At 33.7% G+C, this 19,011-nt stretch overlaps 1 protein-coding gene across 3 annotated transcripts in view; it reads right to left on the bottom strand.

Annotated features, from left to right (window-relative positions):
- Positions 1 to 268: 268 nt before the first annotated feature.
- RMDN1 (regulator of microtubule dynamics 1) overlaps positions 269 to 19,011 on the bottom strand; it is a 43,651-nt gene continuing 24,908 nt past the window's right edge. For 2 of the 3 annotated variants that reach the window (XM_057532205.1, XM_057532206.1), the window contains 8 exons: positions 17,537 to 17,633; positions 15,748 to 15,907; positions 10,397 to 10,486; positions 6,550 to 6,605; positions 5,095 to 5,182; positions 3,622 to 3,652; positions 808 to 941; positions 269 to 393 (listed from right to left, as the gene is read on the bottom strand). In XM_057532205.1, coding sequence (XP_057388188.1) covers positions 343 to 393; positions 808 to 941; positions 3,622 to 3,652; positions 5,095 to 5,182; positions 6,550 to 6,605; positions 10,397 to 10,486; positions 15,748 to 15,907; positions 17,537 to 17,633 — 707 coding nt within the window. In that variant the 3' untranslated portion in view covers positions 269 to 342. The remainder of the gene's footprint in view (positions 394 to 807; positions 942 to 3,621; positions 3,653 to 5,094; positions 5,183 to 6,549; positions 6,606 to 10,396; positions 10,487 to 15,747; positions 15,908 to 17,536; positions 17,634 to 19,011) is intronic. The other variant, XM_057532207.1, reaches the window with a different exon arrangement.

The raw sequence follows: 19,011 nt of genomic DNA, 5'->3' as shown, positions 1-19,011 counted from the left end.
TAGAAAATGCACTCCCCCTATGCCACCTCTTCCACAGAGCTTTCTTTTCTTGATCTCTCATCCTGATGTGATCCAATTCATACCCTTTGTATTGCTGGTGTCTCAGGTGCACAATAATCTCAGCCTCTAAGCCATGGATATCTCTCTACCACTCTTGTAGCAATTATTTCTTTTGCCTTGTTATTTGTGAAGAAATCTAGAATTTTGTATATTTAATTTGTTAAATGGTCACAACATTAAAAGAACTGAGAAAACAACCATAGAACAGTATGGTTAATGTATTTATTATCTTTATAATTTGATGAAAAGGCACTGCTTCTTAGATATTTCACTGAAAAATTCTCAGTTCTTGTCACTGAAACCTGTAAGCAACTGAGCAGCTTCTGTCTGTATCTAAAATGGAAGAATACATATTATAAATAAACAGTACAGCACAGAGATCAACTTGTGAAACAAGTTTATAGTTTCTAAGAATTTCCAAAAAACCAGGATAGCACATTGTAAGAATAAAATTTCTTAGAGAACTTAACGCATCCACATTAGTACATGTCCCTTGCCTTTTATGTTTTAGAAATCTTTTTCGATCTGCTATATATATGTCAAACAGGAATAATTCTATATTGCAGCAAGTAATTCATACATGTTTGTTGATAGTAACTAAATATTTGCTATACACATTTGAAATAAACACTGTTATTTAACAATACGCATTTGGACAATTATGTTTTTAAAGAAGTTCTTGATTCACCTTTACTTAATGTGCCTCAGTGGAAACCTATCTGCCTTACTTTATTGGAGATGTTTTACCTGTTTATCCTCCTCTGTGTGTGCTGGATAGTCCTTGGCTTTTGTTAGCCAGAAAGTAGCAAGCTTTTTGTTGTGTAGCTTCAAATATGTCTTTCCTAGAAGGAGCAAGTTTTTGCTATAGAAGTTTGGATCCACTGTAGATAAGAAAAACAATTTAAATTTATCTCATATGAAATAGTATTGCTCTTATTTTTAAAGGCTTAATTTTTTTCATCTAAATTCCAATAATATACTTGTGTGGTCAATAAATGATTAGGCTAATTAGAATTCTCTTTTGTTCAACTATTCATATCAAAAAATTTTATAATTACCATTTACTGAGTGTCTACTATGTGCCAGGCACTATATTACACACATTTTTCATTTTCACAGCAATTTTATAAAATTGGTACTCTATTTAATAGATGGAAAACTGAGGGTCCTGATAGAATGTAAGCTCCAGAAGGACAAGGGTTTTCTTTTTATCATCTCTTTTGCTCCCTGCATCCTAAGTGCCTAGAACAGTGCCTAGAACTGTACTCAATATACATTTGCTGAATGAGTAAATGAAATCATGATGATATGTGTGTGTGTGTATACACACACACATTTGGTCAACCTTTACTGAATGTGGGCTGTGTTTAAGCATAGATAAAGTCTCTGCTCTTTTGGAATTTATAATGAAACGGAGAGACAAGCATGAGCATAACTAAATGTAATATAGGAATAAAAGGAATGCTTTGATAGGTGTACAAATTTTAAAGTGCTATGAGAAACCAAAGAAAAAGCCACTAACTAAGAGGTTACACCTGGGCTAACTTGGAGGCTAAATAGAATTTTAGCAGGATTCTTGGCTGAAGCAAAAATGTGAACAAAAAGCCTATGAATGAAAGCATGGGACTGTCTCACTAACTTCATTAATTCTTTCTACAGTTTCCTCCTATCAACCTGGGACCCTTCTATATTCAAAGCATAATTCTTCCTGGATATAATTTATGATTAACTCCATTTGCCCCTTAACCCAAAATTGTTTTATTTCTTTAATTTGAACATATTTGTGAGATGCCATGTTGATGTGCTTAAAGTTTCCTTGGAGTTAAGTAAATTCATTCCTTCATTCATTCATCTACTTACTCATTCAGCAAATTTGCCAAGCATTATGTGCTAAGCAATGAGGATTCAACTGTGAGCAAGAAGACAGAGTCCCCATCTTCCCTGAATTTAGTTTTAGACATGTAAACAAATATTCATACTATGGAGTGATAAGGGCCATGATGGAGGAAGTAAAAGGTACTAAAAGCATAGGAGGAGCTTCTAAACCAGACATGGGCCATAAGGAGAGGGCCCCCCCTAGAGGAAGTGACCTTGAAGGTAAAACCTGGAGGATGACTGGAATTACCAAGGATTATTTTAGTTCCACAAGAGTATGATCATGTTTTTTTCAACAACCCGAATCCTTAAGCCTCTAAGGCCCTATTTTAACTTTGCAATTACACTTCTAAGTCTCTGAGGAAACTGCATTCCCAGATCATATCCATGATATGTAAAACTACCATCTTGAGAGGATATCAATGGAAGGTAGTTAACAGTAAATCAGAATTAATGTATTACAGATAGAGTTAAAATTCAGACAAAATTCTTTAGAAGAAATGTGTTTTAAAAAATGCTTTGCTGGGCTTCCCTGGTGGCACAGTGGTTGAGAATCTGCCTGCCAATGCAGGGGACACGGGTTCGAGCCCTGGTCTGGGAAGATCCCACATGCCACGGAGCAGCTGGGCCCGTGAGCCACAATTACTGAGCCTGCACGTCTGGAGCCTGTGCTCTGCAACAAGAGAGGCCGCGATAGTGAGAGGCCCGTGCACCGCAATGAAGAGTGGCCCCCGCTTGCCACAACTAGAGAAAGCCCTTGCACAGAAATGAAGACCCAACACAACCATAAATAATAAATAAATAAAAATTAAAAAAAAAAAAAATGCTTTGCTATCATGAAAACATTTGAACAAGTCCATATGAGTAGGCTCTAAAATTTAATAAATTGTCTTTAATTTTCTTCTGATTAAGTTTTATAGAAATATATTTGCAATGGTTTTTTTGGGGGGGGGTGTACTTGGTAACAAAGGCTTATGTCCCTTACTTCTTTAGTTTCTCCTATTAATATTAGGAAGGATAATCTTAGGATAGGCTGATGTTCTCTAGGCTGGCTATTTCTTCAAAGTAAGAGTGCAGGAAACTCTTTGTCACAAAAGACAATATCTACAATAGAACAAAAACTGGCCTGTTTTAAAACCAGAGAGTTCTCATTTCAGTGCCATCTGAAATTTGCTGAGAGAGTCCATCTTAAAAAAGTATTTTCCTGTAACTATATGTAAGGTGACAGGTGGGTTAACTAAACTTGCTGTTGTGATCGTTTCGCAATGTATACAAATATCAAATCACTATGTTGCACACACGAAGCTAATACAATGTTATATGTCAATTATACTTCAATTAAAAAAAAATAAAAACTTTAAATGAAAATAAATAAATGCCTCTGATTAGCTGTGTGATCTTAAATAAACAGTTAATCTGTCAAAGCCTCCTCTCAAAAAGGAAGGTTGAATTACATCAAATGAAGGACCATTCCAGAATTACAGCTCTAAATTCAGTAGCAGTCTATTTCTTACTCAGGTGATCGCTACTAAATAAGGACTTTAAAAATTATTTGATAATGTCTAGCTCAAAAAAAGTTTATGAAGTATATCAGAATAACTTATTTTTGTTTAAAAAATTCCTATTATATGTGAAGCATTCATACAATTTTAAGTATATTAGTATGTGAAATAAAAAATTTGTTACCTTGCTCTGCCCTGTGAAAGTAGCCTAAGGCCTGTTAAAAAGACAAAAAACCCAAACATAATGAAAAGTATTAAAACAGAGTCAATTTTAAAAAAGCATTTTCTCAAAAGATCTATTCCTATATTAAATATAAGACAGGAAGTAAATTAAAACATCTTAAAATAATGGTCCCAAATGTAAAATAGATAGCTAGTGGGAAGCAGCCACATAACACAGGGAGATCAGCTCAGTGCTTTGTGACCACCTAGAGGGGTGGGATAGGGAGGATGGGAGGGAGACACAAGAGGGAGGAGATATGGGGATATATGTATATGTATAGCTGATTCACTTTGTTATAAAGCAGAAACTAACATACCATTGTAAAGCAATTATACTCCAATAAAGATGCTAAAAAAAAATAATGGTCAATTCATCAACAGTGAGAGGTTAATATAGCAAAATTGACCATAACACTATTAAATCATCAGAATACAGATCACAATTATGTAGACCATTTCTAGTAATAACTTGACTGCTACTTAGAACTCATACCAAACTGGCATCACATGCAGAGAGGAAAGAACATGATCATGTGCAACTCAGATACTTTGACCTTTCTCTTCTTAAATCATAACAGGGACTACCAATAAAAACTAGATAAAATCAAAAGCTGAGTTTATTCAGTGATATAAGTCATGCCAATGAATTTTTTTAAGTCCTTTATTACTGAAATTCCTGTATAAAATTTTAAGGTCAGTCTGAAACTCCCTGCTGATCGTGTCTTTTTTTCTTAGAATGCACATTCTTTTTAATAACAAATATTTCCCAACTCTGTTCTAACTATACAACTAAATATTCTTTGCATCAAATTCTGCACTATAGCTTCACAGAAAACATTATGATACAAGTATTGGAACAACTTTTTCAACTGTCTGCTTCCTTACTCTGAAAATTTTGTGATGAGTAAACCCAAAATATTTGCCCAGAAATCCCTTTCAAATTTTATTTTTAACAGGAGAAGCAAAAGGCCTTGGAAATATGAAAGACCATGAGCCTTTCAAACCTGCTGTGAAAAAAATGTTATAATTACTCTTCATTTATCAATACAAACACATGCTTTAATGTCCAGGTAAATGACTCTTACCTTACGGAATGTGTACCTAAAACATGCTAAGAAGCAAATGCTATATTTCTTGTTCTATTTTATCATTTTTATATGGTATAGATTTCAAGCAGAAAATGAAGGTAGATTTTAGCCATGGGTTATTTTAGCTGACAATATACCAGAATTATCAGCCACTCACCTAAAGGGGAAAAAAAAACACTCACCAGTCACAGATAATAATTATTAAGCCTTTCTGATAAGATAGTTGCACTGCATCATTAGAAACGTGCTCAAGTCCCTCACTGATCAGAACTCCAGATGTGTGGACACTGTAGAGTGGCACAGCAGTTAAGAAATCAGTACTAACTTAACAAAGGACATCACACTACCTCCTCATAGGTGGAACTAGGAGGAGTTGCAAACAGCATTTTAGCAATTCTTCTTTGATACCAAGGCATTTCAGCAAATGTGTAACACCTATAGGGAAATAAAATGACACGTACATTCAAATTAGTTCTTAAAGAGAACTAAGCAACTTAACAGATATAAAAGGAATCTTCTCCTATTATATGTTTAAACAGTCTGTACTTTACATAATATCCAGTAGGTTAATATTTATACTGAATTATCTAGGGACTGATTTATGTTGATCCATCAATTACAGTGTATACTGTGACAGTAAAAATAGTAAGTAATATTTATAACAGTAATGATAATACAGTACATCATTCACCTTTTGAGTGCTCACTTTGTGCCAAGTGCTGAGCTAAGTGATTCTCTCATCTACTCCTTACAATAACTAAATGAAATAGAATCGTTACCCCTATTTTTTTACATAAAAATTAACTCAGAGAAGTTAAAAAAAAAGAAAAATAACAAAACTAAACATGATATACCTAAATAACAATGGCAACCAACAATTTAAAGTCTACATATTTGAAAGGGTGTGGCAAATAATTAACATCCAAAGCTCTTGACAATTTTCTGAAATAAGTAGGAAAAAAAGTGTTGGATCTTTGATTAGGGTCTGAACTCCTTGAGGATGAAACTATTTCATTCATGTTTGCTTGCCAGCATCTTAATTACTGACTGTCCCTCAATTGTCATTAATTCTCAGTAAGTGTTTTCTTAGTTAAATGTGTCCTTTATCCTGAAGGATATTTACTTCTCTTTTAAAAGAGTTTGATATGGGACTTTACACTGTTACCCCTCATAGAAGACAATAAATACTCAGCTCTGTAGACTACACCCAAAGAAAACCAGTGGCAAACCTGTCTCAAGAAAGACTCTCAAACCAGTAAGCATTTAACACATTGGTGTACGCTCATACCAGCAAAATAATGATGTGCTCTGAACAAAGGTTACATAAAAATGGAAAGATACTGAAAGTCAGATTATATTATACCTCAGATGAATCAGACTGTATTTGACACACCTTGAAGATACCAAGACCCTCTTAGGGCATCCTACTACTGTATTACTATAGTTAGATCAATCCAATTCCATTTAGTCTGGTAAATAAGAATAGTCTTTCCCAAAAAAAGGAATTTAAAGGTCTAACGAAAAGTTTCAATGCCTTTTTAGTCTTAGTACGTTTCTAAATGATCTGAATAACAATGTTTAACAAGATCACAATCAAATTTAGTATTTTCTAAATACTAAACACTAAATAACCAGTACAACTGCTAGTTAATATAATGGATTAAACACTCTTGACTGCCAAATAATATTTTTAAATATTTTACATTTTGCTTTTTTATATACTACCAAACAAGATATGTATACATACTACAAAAGATCATACTAAATACCTTTGAGATATTTATTTAAAGAAATTTTCTTACCAAATACCCATAAGGTGAATTGCGGTAGCATCTTTAGGGTTGAGTTCAATTGCTTTCTAACAAGAAATGAGAAAATGAATCATATTTGTTTCCTAAACACCAATAAGTACTTTACTATGTTTGCTGAAGAAACCATGATTAAAAACAATTGCAACCCTGCATTTCAATTTTTCTGATAATCAACACCAACTTTCTTCCTAATTCTTTTTTTTTTAACACCTTTATTGGAGTATAATTGCTTTACAGTGTTTTGTTAGTTTCTGTTGTATGACAAAGTGAATCAGCTATATGTATACATATATCCCCCTATCCCCTCCCTCTTGCACCCCTCCTAATTCTTTAATTAAATTTATTTCAGTACACTATCAATGCCTTATACTAAGGTTACTATTTTATAAGATTCAGAGGGACTTCCCTGGTGGTCCAGTGGTTAAGAATCTGCCTGCCAATGCAGGGGACACGGGTTCGATCCCTGGTCCAGGAAGATCCCACATGCCGCCGGAGCTACTGAGCCCACGCACCACAACTACTGAGCCCACGTGCCTAGAGCCCATGCTCTGCAACAAGAGAAGCCACCGCAATGAGAAGCCCGTGCACTGCAACGAAGAGTAGCCCCCGTTCACCGCAACTGGAGAAAGCCCGTGTGCAGCAACAAAGACCCAGCACAGCCAAAAATAATAAAATAAATAAAATTTTTAAAAAATTTAAAAAAGATTCAGAAAATGATAGGATTTATCAAGATGAAGAAAATACAAAATCTGTAAACAAATCTAATTTTGAAAACTAATAATCTATAGCTCTCAATATTTCTTCTAGATTAAAGGAAAAATAAGAAAGTTCCTTTTTGGCAAATCCTATATGACTATTGAGTAGAAGTATTCTTTGTTAAAAGAACAAAATACAAAATAATTTTAGAAAGTCTCTTCCTACATGCAAATTTTGTTTAACTTCCCCACCTACACTTAACAAAGGAAAAATAAATACTACTTGTTCACAGAATTTACTAATTATGTATTATATAAAATATATTGATAAAGTCTCCCTAATTTCTATTTACTATGTGAAAGTCCTATGTGAACTAATGTAAAACATAAACTACAGAATAACTTTAAAGAAATGACTCCTCCTTTTATCCATTATTTTGTTGAAAACCACTCAGGAAATCTCATAGATTAATGTTAATCCTACTAATGATAAAAAAAGTTTAAAAAAAGTTAGGACTCCCTAGCTTATGCTTTTCTATAGACACATATTTTCACTTTCAGTTGATAATGTGTGGGATACACATTTTCAAATAACTGTACTGGTTACCAGAGTGGTTCTGAAGCCAGACCACCAAGGTTTAAATCACAGCTCAATGACTTCTTACTTTTTGACCTTGGCAAGTTCTATATTCTTTCCATGCCTGAGTTTGCTTGTGTATAGGATCAAGAAAGTAGTACACCTACCTTATAGGGTTGTGGTGAAAATTAAATGAACAAGTAACAGGAGGTGCTTAACACAGTAATATTTTCTGTCATCAGGATCATCATTATTTTTACCTTTCATAAGTTTCAGACTCTTTATTACCACCACTGATCATAATGTTAGTAACGGGAGATATAATAGCTAAAATAAGGCTAATCAAGTATGACTTGACAGAAATCCCGTTATCAATAATATGGGTAAGAATCAGCACTGACCTAATTTTTACTATTCTATAAATAGTGTGATATGATTTACATAGCAAAATATATTTTAAAGTATATACAACTTATATTGAAAGCAACCTTTCCCAATCAGAGTTCCACTAGAAAATTAAGCCCTACAAAAAATTATATGAGTAACTACATTTTCCATTCTACCAAGAATGGTACAGAGCTAGTCCATTTTGATGCAAGGAAGAGAAGTTAATTCATCATATACAATGGATGCCTTGGGGCATTACAGTTTAATTTTCTTTTGGGATGGATTGAGAGGGGCTATTCTCAAGCAAACCTTTTCTTTTGTAATTCTTTCTGCCATTAGTTTAAACGTCTTCAAAAACAATGCAAAGATAATAATTCCTTATGACTTTAGATGTAATAATGGAATCTGAATAGAAGTAGTATAAATGATCTTTTAGCATGTAAATACTTAACACTGTCATTTTTAAATAACACATACACATTTGAAAACTTACGAAAAACATTGGTTATTTTTAAATAATCTATAGCCTTCACTGTTTCTTTAAAGTATACATTAATATATTTTCTGCAGTATTTCATTATTCACATTGGAAGTTATGTCAGGTATTTCTACATCCCAAGGTATAGAGTAATTTAAATGATTTATCTAATGACACTAAGTAAATTACTATATTTCACTGAATCTAAGATACCATAAACGTTATGACACATCATTATTTTATATACCACTAAGAAAAAAGCACTGCCAATTATAAGGTACCACTGATTATATATAATGCAATCTGATTTCAAAGGTCTTAAAATGTGAAAAATGCATATTATTAAATTGAAATATATATGTATGTGTATCAATATATACGTATATATGTGTTTGTGTGTGTGTGTGTGTGTGTGTGTGTGTGTGTGTGTGTATATATATATATATACACTACTGATGCCCAAATAAGAAGCTAGGTCTCCTGACTCCTAGTCCAATGTTCTTTTCCACTAGTCATTACATTAACTAGGAATTGAGACTATAACGATAAATATGTTTGTTTTCATCACTTTCTCTTCCTGTGTGTTTTTGAGATGGTCTATAATATCAAAAGACAGGGACTTCCCTGGTGGTGCAATGGTTAAAAATCCACCTGCCAATGCAGGGGACACGGGTTCGAGCCCTGGTCCGGTAAGATCCCACATGCCGTGGAGCAACTAAGCCCATGCGCCACAACTACTGAGCCTGTGCTCTAGAGCCCGCTAGCCACAACTACTGAGCCCACGTGCCACAACTACTGAAGCCTGCGTACCTACAGCCTGTGCTCCGCAACAAAGAGAAGCCACCACAATAAGAAGCCCACGCACCACAACAAAGAGTAGCCCCCACTCGCTGCAACTAGAGAAAGCCCGCGCGTGGCAACAAAGACCCAACCCAGCCAAAAATGAAAGAGAGAGAGAAAGAAAGAAAGAAAGACAAATACACTGGGTTTTTAGCTGCAGTTTTTTTGTTGTTTGTTTTTGTACAACGGAATAGTGTGTATGCACATCATGAAATATACAAACTCCTGGAGAATTTCTGGCACCTAAGGAAGAGCTTACTATAAATAAGTAAATTAACTTTGGGGGAAATATTAAAACACACACAGAGATCATAATCGTATACAGTACTATTACCTTTGGGAGTGGTATGTCAATTGTATTAGATTGTTAGATGAGACTACACCTCCTGGCACTCAGGACTTTGTATAAGCCTCTCCCACGTTCTCCAGTCTTGGCCACGTTACTTGTTTAGGTCGACAGGTTATTACCAAATGTGATGCAAACATGCTTGATAAAAGTCTGCACGATGGAAATTTTCCCTTGGAATGCTCACTCTTGGAAGCCAGCTACCATGCTATAAAGAAGCTTGGGCTACACTACTAAATGATGAGAAGAAAAGTAGAGAGAAACTGTTGTAGATGAGAGGGCATCTTCTACATTCCCATCCCAGCTGAGGGTCCAGGTGAATGTAGCCCTCTAAATGACCTAAGCCACAACAAGCAGAACAGAAGCACCACTGTGCACAGTTAATCCACAGAACTGTGAGAAATAAATAGTCATTGTTTTAGGCCACTAAGTTTTAGGTGGTTTGCTATACAGCAAGAGATAAGTGAAACAAAAATCTATTCAGAAAACTAATGACTTTTAAAGTTCATCAGTACCTCAAAATGCTCCTTGATCACGTAGGCATTTGCAATTTTAGCCCTGATTCCTTCATAATCTCCAACATCGCTAATACAGATTGCATACCACTAAAAATAGAAGAAAAAAAGGTGTAAGAATAATAATACTCAACAGTATTCCATTCAATACAAGGTAAAACTGAATAACTATTGATATTTATTCCTCAGTAGTCATTTAATAAAAAGCCGAGCACAAAAACTGTATTAAATATACTGGAATATACAAGAAAAAGTAGACATGGCCCTCGAGGAACTTGGACATGTTTTTAGAGAATTATAATACAAGGCAGAGGGTAGTGAATCTCTAAGAAAGTTACCAACACAATGGGGAGATAACGATTCATATTTATGGTATGAATATAAATTTAGAGAAACATGCGATTTAATAATTATCATTTTATTTTCTTATCCTATTTTCTTGGAGCTGCTTCTTCTCCCACACCTTCATTGTTATAGTAATAACAGCCACATTTGTCAATTGTGACCTTGTCCCCACACCCATAGCTGGACACAGACCCAAACTGAGATAATCTGAGTTTCTTCCCTTAAGAACCATAACCAAAATATCCAAGCTTCATAAACCCAGATGCTGTGGAAAGTCACAATACTGAGGATGAGAAAAAAACTAAAGTAAAAAAAGATTTGCAGATAATAGCAAAGAGGAAAGACAATGAAGCCTCAGAGCAATTGAGCCAGTTTTTCCTGAAGCCTCAGAGCAATTGAGCCAGTTTTTCCTGAAGCCTAAATGCATCTTGCCTTTGGGTTCTGTGAGATACAACAGTTTCTTATAAACACGCACCATTTCTTTTTGTTTGTGCTTATATCTGTGAAATTTTAATAATTATAACCATAAAAATGTTAATACTTAAACTTCTGTTTAAATCTATTCTCCACCAAAATCTTTTGTATCTTGATATTTTTATTGAAAATAAAAGAGTATAATTTAAAACACACACTGACTATGCTCATTTAATCTCCATTGACAGTCACCCAGCTGCCCAAATTCAGATGACTAGAGGTGTCATATAGCATTTCAAATTTGGTGCTCTGATCTTTTCCCACGTATCAGGGCTCTAGATAAAATCACCTTCTCTTATGCATTTAACTATCATCTGTATCAAAGCAAACACAAACTTATGGATGAATCCTAAACATTCTGCTTAGATTGGCGTTTAGTTACTACATAGGACTGTTAATTAATGATCATACTAGCAAGAGCTGATGGTAGGAGCTGTGATCATGGGTGATTTTTATTTCCATATTGGTACTTTTTTTCAATTTCCAAAATGTCTATTTTCTGTAATGAGTTTACATTATTTTTAAAGAAAACTTTTCTTTTATAACAGATAATCTAGCCAAGAAGGGGTAATAGATACTATACCTACCTTCTTGCCTGAAAGACTAAAATAAGCAGACAAAATATAAGAAATAAAGACTCTCAAGATATTATACACATCAGGCAACAGTGACACCTCACAGACGAGAAACAAATGAGCCCCATGGCTGCCCTGAAGAAATTTCTAGGTTGAAGCCCAGGGAGGCAAAATAGGCCAAGCAGTGTCTCTGCTTTGAAGAGATGGAACTGGGAGTCTGGGGAAGCCCAGGTGTCTGGAGTTCACAGAGCAGAATACTGTAGAAGAAATAGCTGACCGGAGCTAGAACTCCAGATGAAGAACTGCAGAGGGTCACCCTTTTCAGCTGAGTAAAGATCATCGCTTGCATATGAAAAGACTATCCAAGGCTGAGAAAAGAACCACCCAAAAGGTTTAGAAATCCAGAGCTCACAAAGATCTAGGAATATCAGTTGTAAGGAAAACAACAACAACAACAAAAAAACCCTCCAAATTAAATGCTACTCTAGTTCTGCCTAAAAGCCTCTTTCCTGCTACTTTGAAGATCCTCTTTGACAGTTACTTGACACTGAAAAATTACAAAACACTGATGGAAAAAAAAAGACCTAGACAAAGGGAAGAATGCATAAGTTCATGGATTGGAAGATATCGTTAAGATGGTGACAGTCCCCAAAATGATCTACAAATTCAATGAAATCCCTTTGAAAAATCCAACTGGCATCTTTGCAGAACTTTACAAGCTGATCCTAAAGTTCATACAGAAATTCAAGGGACTGAGAATAGTCAAAACAAAAGAAGTCAAAACAAAAGAAGAACAAAGTTGGAGGACTCACACTTCCTTATTACAAAACTTACTACCAAGCAATAGTAATCAAGACATTGTGGTACTAGCAAAAGGATACACTGACCAATGGAATAGAACTGAGAGCTCAAAAATAAACCCATACATTTATGTTGAACTGATTTTCATCAAGGATGCCAAGACCATTCAGTGGAGAAAGAATAATCTTTTCAACAAATGGTGGTAGGACAACTGGATATATATATGCCAAAGAATGAATTTGGACTCCTACCTCTCACCATGCATAAAAGTTAAGTCCAAATGTACCAAAGACCTAAATGTAAGAGCTAAAAAATATAAAACTCTTAGAAAGAAACATAGGTGAAAACCTCTGTAACACTGGATTGGGCAAGTTTTTTAGATATCACATCAAAAGCACAAGCAATCAAAGAACAATAAATATATTGGACCTTATCAAAATTAAAAACTTTTGCAAAGAACACTATTAAGAAAGTGAAAAGACAAGCCACAGGATGGGAGAAAATATTTGCAAGTCATATATCTAACAAGGGACTAGTATACAGAAAATATTCTCTTATAATTCAACAATAAAAAGACAAGTTTAAAAATGGGCAAAGAATTTAAATAGACATTTTCTCCAAGGAATATATACAAATGTCCGATAAGTATATGAAAAGATGTTCAATATCACTAGTCATTAGGAAAATGCAAATCAAAACCATGATGAGATACCACTTAACACCTACTAAGATGGCTATAATTTTTTTAAATGGACAATAACAAGTGTTGGCAAGGATGTGGAAAAACTGGAACCCTCATACACTGCTAGTGGCAATGTAAAATGGTACAGCTACTTTGGAAAATAATTTGACAGTTCCTCAAAAAGAATTACATAGAATGACCATATGAACCAGTAATTCCACTACTAGGTATATACTCAAAAGAATTTAAAACATATTTAAACAAATACTTGTGCACGAATGTTGATAGCTACACTATAAGCAATAGCCAAAGGTGGAAATAAATGTCCATCAACTAATGAATGGATAAACAAAATGTGGTATACAATGAAATATTATTCATCCATAAAAAAGAATAAAGTACTGATAAATGCTGCAAGGTGAATGGACTTCAAAAACAATGTAAGTGAAAGATGTCAGACACAAATTATCCCATATTGTATGATTCCACTTCTATGAAATATCCAGAGTAGGTAAAGCCATAGAGACAGAAAGCAGATTAGTGGTTGTCAGGGGCTGGGAATAAGAGGGAATAGAGAGTGACTGTTTAATGGGTAGAGGGTTTCCTTTTGAGGTGATGAAAATGTTTTGGAACTAGAGAGAGATAACTATTGCATAACACTGTAAATGTATAAATGCTAATGGTATAAAAATGCGAAATGTATAAAATGGTTACTTTTATGTTATGTGAATTTACCTCAATTAAATAAATAAATAAAAGCAGGCGTTCACACAAAAACTTGTACGGAATTATTTATAGCAGCATTATTCATAATAGCCAAAAAGTGGAAACAACCCAAATGCCCATCAGCTGATAAATGAATAAACAAAAATGGTATTTCCATACAATGGAGTATCATTCAGCCATAAAATGGAATGAAGTACTGTCATATACCAACATGGATGAACGTTGTTCATCCATGGCTAAATGAAAGAAGCCAGACACACAAAGGCCACATAACGTATGATTTCATTTACATGAAATGTCCGAATAGGCAAATTAATAGAGACAGAAAGTAGCTCAGTGCTTGCCAGGGGACAGGAGCAGGAGACAACTGGGACTAACTGGTTATAGATATGGAGTTTGTTTTGGGGGTAATGGACATGTTCCGGAATTAGATAGTGGTGAAGGTTGAACACCATAGTAAAATATGCTACAAACCACTGAAGTGTATACATTACAATGGTGAATTTTACATAATGTGAAGAATATAAAACAAGTAAAAATAAAAGCAAGAATTAGCATCTCCTTACAAGAAGTACAGTTAAATATAAAGGCACAAATAAAAGTAAAAGGACAGAAAAGGATGTAACATGTTAACAATCGAAAGAAAACAAGAGTGGTTACATTCATATCAGACAAAGTAGACTATAAAACCAAGAATATTTCTAGAGATAAAGAAGATCATTTTACAATGATAAAGAGGTCAATGCATCAAGAAAATACCAATGCTAAATGTTTATAATCCTAATAACAGCACTTTAAAATACATGGTGTAAAAACTAAAAAAACTGCAAACAAAAACAGATAAATTTACAATTATACTTGGAGATTTCAACATCCCTCTGTCAATAATTTATAGAAGTAGACAGAAAATCAGTAAGGATATAGAAGATTCAAACACCACTATCACTATCAACCAACTTGACCTGAATGACATTTATGAGATATACCCAACAACAGCTGAATAAATATTCTTTTCATGTGCAAAAAGAACATTTATAAATATGGACCATATTCTGGGCCATAAAACAAGTCTCAGCAAATTTAAAGGGTCTGTATGTTTCATCCTTAATATAAACAAGTAGCGGTAGAAGTGGGGGTCGGGGGGAGACAGAACCATCCCCTAAAGGGAGCATTTGGAAACGCATGGAGACAGAATTTGGTTGTCACAATGATTTGGGGGCTCCACTGAGGACAGTCTAGTATGATAAAGTGATGTCCTAATCCAAAATACCAATAATGTCCCCTAGTCTCCCCACAGTATCCACTGAATAACATTCTAAACCAGTCAGGAAATCCAGAAGCTAGTGGAGTTACATGTAAAAAGTTATACTAGGTCTCAGCTGTCCAGCTGCTATACTCCTACCTCCACATAAAACAGAAATATAATGTGAGGAAAATGAGAAAACATTTGTCCAGTGTTCGTACTACTAGAAATGAAGATTGAGGTAATTCATGAAACTACTAACACTCTGGTTTAAAAATAAGCCTTCACAAAAGTAATTTATCAAACATACTAATGAACTTAGAATAAATGTTCAAGAATGCAAAGAACTACTTCTGTTTGAAAAAAATCTTATAAAAATAAACCTCTTCCCTACTTCTTTAAAAGAGAGCTATTTCTTTCCTACGTAAATTAGAGACAGTAGGTAAGTACAGACCAATGTCCCTCTCAGTACATGGTAACAGTTACAGTACTGTAAGCACCTCACCTTATGAGCTGCAAAACTTGACTCATTTTTTTCTAGTGCCCTTTTTGCATACTCTAGGGCTTCATACAACAAGAGTTTTTTCTCCTCTTCTGAGGTTCCACTGAGTTGAGCTTTATCACGTGATGCCCGTGCCAAACGCCACAATAACTCTGCATCTTCACTGATTTGAAATAAATATAAAACAACAACCATTTTAGCTCAATTTTAAAATTGTTAAAGGTCATATCACTAATGAATACATACGGTCTTTCAGGTCAGTGAGGATACAGCGAGCAATATGATATCAAAATCCGTTTTTCATGTTAAATTTATTATTTTCTACCATACAAAAACTGTATTTGACAAAACTTCCTACAAAATATCCAATATTATACATAAACATTAACTTACTTATAATATCTAAAATACTAACTTCCTTAGAAAATATCTGTATTTGAATTCTCTGAACACTTTCCCTACAAAATTCAACATATAACTTGAAGCTTGACTTCAGTGGCACTGTGCTTCAGACAGCTCACTAACTGGTTCAGACAGTACCATAAAATACATAAATTTATAGACAAGATCATGCTCTATAAAACAAAATGCTGTATCCATAGCTCCAAATACAGTACCTGGCACACAAAAAATATATGATAAATATCTGTTAATGAATGAATGATTAAATATAATGTAATCTCAAAATAAATCTTATCTTTGAATGTATCATCCATGCCATGATGCATGAAATATTTAAAGCTTTGGACTCCTTGAAGAACTGCCATTTAAATATAATTATATAAGACTTGAAATGGCTAATAAATAAAACAGAAACCAAGATTAAAAGTTAGGAATATTTCTTTAAAAACTAACCTTAAATTCCTTTTTATTAAATGTTTGTCTTTAAGCCTACTACATTATACATTTCTTAACAAAAATACTATTCACATAAAGTTGAATGAAACTAAAGGTAGCAATAGTATAACTATAATTCAATGAATATGGAATAACTACCTTGTAGCTTACTTTTCAAGTAACTGAAATGACTATAAAATGCCAAGCCAACCACCTCAAGTTACTGAGGGAACAATGGAGAAGGAAAGTTGGATCCTATAGGTATTTAGGAAGTAAAATTGATGGGTCTTGTGGGGAAAACTGGTTTGGGGAATCTAAGAAAGGTAGTTGAAAATGACTCAATATTTTTAGTTCAGGAGATGAGGTAAATCAGTGATCTGGAAATGCCATCTAGCCTGATTTGACTTATTTTATTGGGCTGAATCTCCCTCCTTCTTCATCCTCCCCCCAAAAATGAGGGCACATTAATACACCAGACTAAGATGTAAGCTAATACTAAAAATAGAAAAAGGAGGTATTTTTAGTTCCTCTATGAGACTGTGCTTCACAGCGATACACAGATATCATTCAATGGTGACAAAAAATCATCCTAGCTCATTCAAATCTTAAAGCAATAAGAAATTAATTTAGAAGAAATGAGAAATATACATATAGATAAGATAAACATCTATTCAATGACTACCTTTTATTCAAAGTAAAATAACAAAATGAAAAAAAAATTCAACATTCAACTAGAATAAGTAGAACCACCTTTTCTGAATGAGATATAGGTAGCACTTTTGAGTCACTTAACATTAAGAAAAAAATCATACTATAAATTAAACTCTAAGAAGTATTATTTTGAAGTAAAAACTTTTAAAAACTATAAAAATTCCAAGCACCAAGAATATTTTAATTGTTAAATAACAAAAAATTTCAGGAAACCACAAACCCAGGCCTATCATACATAGCCCACCTTTCCTTGTACTGGGATAGCAACTGGTAAAGTTTTTCTGTTTCTCCACTTTCATATAGGTAGTCTGCTTGTTCAAGGATTTCTTCAACTCTGAAGACTATAAAAGAAAAAGACACAATAAAGTAGGTCTTCCCAAGCCAGATGGCAATAATTCTAAGAAACATGAACACTTTTATAAAGAAGCAAAAGAAATTAGATACAGAAATCACCTATAAAGAAAGATCAGAAATTCTGAACAATTGAGATGTAAGTATAGTAGAAATAAGTATGAAACTATCACACATAATAAGTGATTTATTAAAACCTTGGAAAATAAAAAATTAGAAAACTTATTCTGGTACTGACTTAATATGACACATTTTAAAAAATGAAAAAAGTAATTTTCTGTGAGGAATTTATGGTACCCTTACCCTTCACACAAAGCCTTTGTTATTGTTGCCGCTGTGAAGTAAAAATCCATTGCAGAAAATGATATGATATCCACTTACAGCACGGAAAATTATTAATTTGCATGGAATGCAACACACTGTTTTACTAGATTCTTTTTATGATCTAATTTATACAGACATTGTTATAGAAAAAGAGTCAAATCTGTCATCAAAAAATTTAGATGAAGTTAACTACACAGAGGATCTGAAACTTAAATCAGAGGCACTATGCTCCAACCAACTCATTAATGAGTTTAGATATTACAACAAAAACCATAAAACTTATAGACAGTGTAATGCTCTAAAAAAGTTTACTAGTTACTAAAAAACCCAGTTAGTCTGAATTTCAGATATTCCAGTTATTACTAACATACACATTTAATTTTGTCTTCTATAAGGGTGCTGTATTACTTAGTCTTATGTATAAGCCAACATTCCAATATGTTCAGTCAAGTTACTTTATTATTTATCTTAGTATGCTTTAATCATAGTGTATGTGAGGCTAAAAAAATTTTTTTTCATTGAAGTACAGTTGGTGTACAATATTATATATTACATGTGCACTAAAATTTTTTTAAGTTTATGAAAAATTAAAATCTAGACCAGCAAAAAAAACCTCATAAATATATGCCACAACTATGTAAACTGAAGTATTTTTTAAGTTAAAATCATCATGTAATTATACTAATTTAAGAAAAATTAAATGACAACAGCAAAGAAACCCTAAAATAAAGATTTTTTTTCCTCTATAATCCTACTTCAGTCTGGTTAGGTGCTATAGTTTAGCAATATTCTCATGGCCAGTTAATTTTCTTAAGTTTGCTTTCATTCTATTCTATATTTTTATCAGTGGCTGATTTTCCATATTTGGGTTATAAAAAGCCAAAGATTCTTCAAGAGTAAGTAGTAGGAAGTAAATAGTCTCAGCATTCTTAGTCAATATTTGTGGTAGGCAAAATAATGGCCCCAGACAAGCCCATATCTCAACCCCTGGACCTGTGAAAATGTACAGGTTACTAGGGCAAAGGGGAATTAAGCTTGTAGATG

The sequence above is a fragment of the Balaenoptera acutorostrata genome, chromosome 17 (genome assembly GCF_949987535.1).
Source record: "Balaenoptera acutorostrata chromosome 17, mBalAcu1.1, whole genome shotgun sequence".
NCBI lineage: Eukaryota > Metazoa > Chordata > Mammalia > Artiodactyla > Balaenopteridae > Balaenoptera > Balaenoptera acutorostrata.
The sequence above is the reverse complement of the archived record's forward strand: the minus strand, read 5'-3'. Positions and strand labels throughout refer to the sequence as shown.